The 6348-nt window shown below is 37.3% G+C and overlaps 1 protein-coding gene across 1 annotated transcript; it reads right to left on the bottom strand.

Annotated features, from left to right (window-relative positions):
• Window positions 1–1038: 1038 nt before the first annotated feature.
• LOC145772547 (RRP12-like protein) lies at window positions 1039–5595 on the bottom strand. Its single transcript, XM_082584408.1, has one exon. The coding sequence runs from the start codon at window positions 5593–5595 to the stop codon at window positions 2299–2301; it is 3297 nt and encodes a 1098-aa protein (XP_082440534.1). The 3' UTR covers window positions 1039–2298.
• Between the last annotated feature and the right edge of the window lie 753 nt (window positions 5596–6348).

The raw sequence follows: 6348 nt of genomic DNA, 5'->3' as shown, positions 1-6348 counted from the left end.
ACAGCCGAAAGATTAAGCGCTGGAAAATAAACTCAAACATAGGTCACATTTCCAGTCAATAATTATGACACAAGGTAAGGTGTGTTACCAACATTTCTGTTTACGACTTGTACAATGCAATCGCATACCGTAGCCTACCAGTGCAACAGCCAACCACATTAGCGCCCCAGTTGAACCACCGTTATAGAGATTCTTGACGCAGGGCCGGTTACCGAGATTGGCATCAGGAAGTTTTTCGATTGTTAAAGTGCTGTGGCAGGGGAATTATTCCATCCATCATGTGCTGCTGAATCCAGAGCAGTCAATGACATGCGTTGCTCAAGCGCACGCCCCGAGAGCAGAACCAGTGCTACGTGATCTTGGGTCGGGCACGCAACTACTGAGCTAACGGGGATGAACTGCGTCAACCCTTCCTTCCTCCATCCTTGTCCCTGTAATCCTTGCTCGCAATTAAACGCGAAACCTGGTTGTGAAATCCGTATGGGAACGCGGGGTCAGATAATTGGTAAAATGATTTTGTTGTAGTGTTGTTCATGCTATAAAATGGGTGTCTGCATTCAGGGATACCAGACAAGATATCCTGCCCGCACCCCAAGAAACCCCATTGTCAAACCTCTCCTCCTCGACTGCGGACGTCTTTTATCGGCAGTCCATTACTAAGAGACAAATACTAGCTTTGATAACATAGAAATAGTGAGATGATACCGGATGATACGATTAGGCTCAATCGTTAACTCCTCGCAGGTTTACAATTTGTACGAGGAGGAATAGCTGGAGTGATTTTGTGACGTGACGTTGACTAGTGTGATTTTTAGGGAAAAAGATGAAGTAAGCTTGTAATAGGCACACTGACTAGCCTGCACTTGGCTCCATCACTGAGCAATTGCGACTGTCTGACGTACACATAGCGCAGTTGAAGATAATTTCAGTGTGTGAGATACGAGCATTCTGCTACTTTTCTGTCGACTGATGCACACTCAATCCTCTAGGGACTTCTTCCAACGAGATCAGGAGAAATCCTGAATAAAACCACGCGTCATGCAATTTTGATATTTTAAATAATTATGTAAAATACAGCGTAGTATCAATGAACAGAGGTTTCGAGCATCTTGTTAGCAAAACCTGTAACTTACAATAATAGCAGAAGCCCGGTCCAGTACTCTAGGGACTTCTTCCAACGAGATCAGGAGAAATCCTGAATAAAACCACGCGTCATGCAATTTTGATATTTTAAATAATTATGTAAAATACAGCGTAGTATCAATGAACAGAGGTTTCGAGCATCTTGTTAGCAAAACCTGTAACTTACAATAATAGCAGAAGCCCGGTCCAGTAGCCACCTAAAAAGTTCCTAGGCCATATGGCGACATTACTAGGGTTACGAGTGGTATGTAGCAAAAAGATTCAGCTTCCGAGCTAGAAGCAACATTACATATCAAAGACACTTACAGTAGATACAGAGCAATCCATCATATTTCATTTCACAACTAGCCTGAGTAAAGTAAGAGAATGTAAATTGCTGCACGATTCATTGCGAAACCAAATTTGATGAAGAGTGCAAGATTCGATTGGAAAATATATTGGGCTAAGAATTGAACGAAGGATTTTTGTCAAATGTATCTGATCTTGCCACCGCCAAAATACATAGTGCAATACCTTTGCGTATACATAAGCCGTTAATGTGCTATAATTTAAGCAGAAGCCACAGCACTATGTAAATCAAGAGCTTGGTATCTTCAGTTTATGTATACAGTATGTTTTTAGTGAATAACATATTTTAACATTGGACAGCAGTTGGTTATCTAAAGATTTCACGCATTCCGAAAACGAATTTACGAAGCGAAAATTGCAACTACGTAACATTACTGAATTATTGTTTAAAGTTTTGTGATGCATTCAACAACAAAAAACAAAATACCTCGGTAAAAAGTATCACCGTTCTACTCATTGCAAGTTGTAGCTACAATTCGCTACTGGGCGGCACAGTTACCTTCTTACGTTTTAAATGGAGAATCAGCGCTTGTTTTGTCTTTTCTGTTATTGACAGTTTCAACCGATTTCATTGGTTTTGTTCCATTAACCTCGCTATCTTTACTCTTGAACTTCTGATTCGACTTTCATTTTGTAATCGGCAGATTATTATTATCAAACCCAATAGACATCAGCACTGCTTCAACTTTTTCTTCTTTTAAGTCAACCTCATTATCAATGGTTTCATTACATGAAGTTTACTATTCTGTTGAGGTACGAGGGTAATTTTAGAGCTTTTTAAATATGTTTACTTGGACAAAGTAAACTTTATTGTTTCTTGGACTTCTTCTTAGTTGCTTCTAACGGCAAGTTACTTTTGGATTTTCTTTTCATTTTCTGTTTGTGTTGATTTCCGTTTTTATTACCAACCGTTTTATTTTCGCTTTGTTTCGGCTGCTGTTGCGTTTTATTGGTTGCGGAAGCTTGAGTTTGAATGTCATTTAACTGTTTTTTGTGCTCTTCAGGGGCCATCGAAAAGACGGTTTCATATCCAAACTTTTGAACAAGTCGCTGGAGAATGACCTTTACTTTGAACCGGAAGTGACGCTTATTGGAGGCGTTCCACTTCACAATCGCATTTAAAACATCAGACATATGCGACGACAATAATTCTCTGGAGAAAGCACGCAACGAAACTGTTATGAACCCAAGGCAGGGTTGAATTATTTCAGCAGTGTTGCAGCCAAGCAACAGACAAATATTCCCTAAGGTTTCTTCAACCAGAGTGGATGAAATCACATCCTTGAATTCATAAACAAGACGGGAAAGTGCAACAACAGTTACCCTGATCATTGCTGGTTTCTCAGCCAGGCCCGGAACAACAATTTCAAAATATTCGTCCAGGGCGCTTGAAGAAAAATTATCCGATGCTGAAGTGTAGACCTTTGCGGTTTCAACAATCAAGTTAAAAGCAGCAACACGACTTTGGTTTGTTTCTTTTGTGCATGAAATTACCGCAGGTAAAATTGATTTCAAATAATCAATACTCTCCGTCTTTGTGGCAGGATTGTCATGCAATTGAACAAAAAGTCTTTGCAAGCATTTGATTCGTAATTCTTTGATTGCGGAAGGGGCTTTTATCAACTCATCAAGAAGCAAACTTTGTAATTCAGGCAAGTTCTGTATCGCGAATGCGTGACAAGATGTAGAATGTGCACTCAATACTTCTTCCAGTATCTTATAGGCTTTCGCTTCGGGTTCCTCGGAGGTTAACGTGGGTTTTATTTCATCGTAGACCTGAACTATTTGATCTTCTCCAACATATGGTATCATGACTCCCAACAAATCAAAAAGTGCAAATTGTTTTGCATTGATTTCATCACAAAAAACTTTATCTCGAATTTGAGAGAAATACGAATGAATCAAAGTCTTTTTCGTTAAGGCAAGGTACAGACGAATTGTATCAAGAATAACAGACTTTTGAGCTGCATTATCACCTTCTTCTTTTTTGATGATTGATCTTTTGTTCGTGTCAGTATAAATGTTAAACAGTATTGGTAAAAAGTTTTTAGCAAATTGTGAAAGAACTGTTTGGGCTTCTTCAGATGTCTTCGAAGCTATGATAACGTTGCGTAAAGCTTCTACAACAACAGGTTGCAATTCGAACTGCTCATTTAAAGCACGTCCCATGATCCGAGCTACTTTGGGAAAAGCAACACAAATATCAACAGCATCATTGCAAAAACTAGGCAATAAGTCCCAGCATTGCAAATACAATGATTTGTAAATATCTGATGCTTCAGTTTGATTCAACTTTTTATATTTTTGGGCCATAGCACGCATTTTAGCAGCAAGCGGTAAAAAATTGTCATGATAAAATCCAAGCTCTGCATGCTTGATGTGTTTTTTCAACAGTGGTAACATCCAACTACGAGGAAAACTGGCATCAATATGTGCCTCATCTAAAGTTAAAGGAACTGCTTCTAATAACAGTTTTGGACCTAATGCACCGATAGCTGATCCAACAGTATTATCCAACTCAGTTGTGCATTCAAACTGTGGCATTGTTCGAAGTTTTACAATAGCTTTCAAAAACGGTTCAACTATTGAAAAATGAGACATGTTTACCATTGCACAAAACACAGTTTTGGAAATTTGTAAAACTTGTTTCCATTGTTTGTTGTGTTTGCTTTTAACTCCATCTGCCAAAGATTTAAAAATAGAAGAAACACACTTCCATTGACTATCATTTTCCATGCCATCTTCCTGTGAGCGACAACAGTTTGCTACAGTATCTTCCAATATGAGCCGTAAAGTGGAAAAAGCAGCTTCTGTTATGGTAGAACTACGAGACAGCATAGATTTGAAAACAATGGAAAAGACTTTGGAGATGTGCATCATTTTAGTTTGAACACAAGAGGTGATATCGTTTTCACAGAAACTCTTCAATGCTTTTTTAATGACAGAGAGCCATTTTAAGCATGTTTGTACATCAGATGCATTGGGATAGTAATCATACAAGGCAGTGATTATTCTAACGTTTAATTCGAATGAAAAAGTAGTCTTTTTCGGCAATTGACCGAACACTTCTTGTAATGTTTGAAAGCAAACAGACTTAACCACAACATCACTAATAGTGATTACACTTAATACAGCATCGCAAACCTCATGTAAATACGATCCTGATAAGCAAGGCAAAATGTGACTTAGAAGTTGCAAAACATGACATACTGATGCATCTGCAAGAACTCCCTCAAATTCTTTAAGCTGAAAAATACAAAATTTAGCAGTAGTTGAAGCTGCAGGATGAATACACGTAATGTCTACCTCTTTCATAAATTTACTTTCCATCAAAACACTATGAACAGCATTTTGAGCAGCTTTTCGGATTTTTGGCTTAGAGTGCACTGCATACAACAGCATTGCCTCAAATGGTTTTGTCATCAGATTAGTTTCCCAATAGCTCTTCTCTTGATGACAGAGAATCACAGCAAGTGTTGACAGAATTGAAATCACATATGCTGTTGGGGCATCACTATCTTCTTTTGAAACGTATTTTTCTAATATGTTTGACAATATTGGTGAAACTTCAGTAAATGTATGACATAAATCAGCAGATGGAACATTTGTAACAGTTTTAGAAAGTATGTATCCAATAGCTGCAGCAGCGTCAACATTTTCTACAGATGGAAGAGCAGACATTAATGCAGAAAAATAAGCAGCATTAGAATCTTTATCAGTTTCTTGTTGCACTATATCTGCAATAGCCGCCAACACTGCACATACTTCTTTATTCTTTGTGGACTGACTGATCCAATATCGCTGAGTGGTTTCCAATGGTAAATTAGTGCAATTTGAAAGACCTTTTAAAACACCATCAAAAGTGTCAAGAATTTTTGCTTTGGCATCATTCACTGATGTCTTATTAAACAGTTTAATATCTGATTGATTTAAACTATTTGATTTCTGGGAAGCTGAGCCTTTGGGATTAGATTGTGTTCGAATAGTTTTCGATTGCACTTTTTTCTGATGTTTGATTACAGGCTTAAAAACTTTTTGTTTTTTCGTCAGCCATTTCTTGGACTTCAACTGGTTTTTATGTTTTAATTCAGAAGATTTGCCCATCTTAATTTTAATACAATCTATACAAATGAGAAACTACAACAGCTTTACCTGTAATAAATAATTAAAAAAACTGTGAAGTCACTGTTAGAATGTTCACAAAAACAACTTATGGGATAAAAAGCAATAATAGCTCATAATAATAACGTTCATTATTATTTACAGGTGCATTAACTGATTGTGGAAAACTTTATCTTTTTTCAAACTAAAAAGCCTATTTGGAAGCTTTCGGAGAGTTTTGCACATTTGTAGAGTCTTCAAACTTTGCAACAGTGACACACACTTGGTCACCAAGGTTGACAAAGTAAAGTTTCTGGTTGTTGATCAATTTTTATTAACTTTATTAATAGTTAATGCTTTTTATTTTTCCTCAAACAGAACTAGTACAGGACGTATTTGATTTAACTCAAATGTAAAGTCACCAACCAAACTCCGAATACACTCCACTCCAAAACTTTTGTGAATAGTGAAACTCCAAATCCACTCCATTTTCTGAAAATCAGGCAAACGCCGACTCCACGTTCAACTCTAAAACCTGTTTTACCCTTCTTGATAAGGTCATTTGTGCTGACTTACGAATCGTCAGAAACAAAGCTGGTTATCATTTTTAACATATGTTGTAGTAGCATTGCTCACAGTCACCAAAAAACGCAAGAAATTTTTAACAAAAATATCTCATTAAAAATTAAGATTTTTTTTGACAAATCTATTGTATATAACCGAGTGCAACCTAATTCGTACCATGAACAATTCGTA

This window comes from Aplidium turbinatum, chromosome 6 (assembly GCF_918807975.1).
Source record: "Aplidium turbinatum chromosome 6, kaAplTurb1.1, whole genome shotgun sequence".
Taxonomy (NCBI): Eukaryota; Metazoa; Chordata; class Ascidiacea; order Aplousobranchia; family Polyclinidae; genus Aplidium; species Aplidium turbinatum.
Note: the sequence above shows the minus strand (reverse complement) of the source record. Positions and strands in the feature narration are given on the sequence as shown.

Excerpts from the sequence above, each read along its gene's own strand:
- LOC145772547 (XM_082584408.1), bottom strand. The coding sequence starts at position 5,595 with ATGGGCAAATCTTCTGAATTAAAACATAAAAACCAGTTGAAGTCCAAG.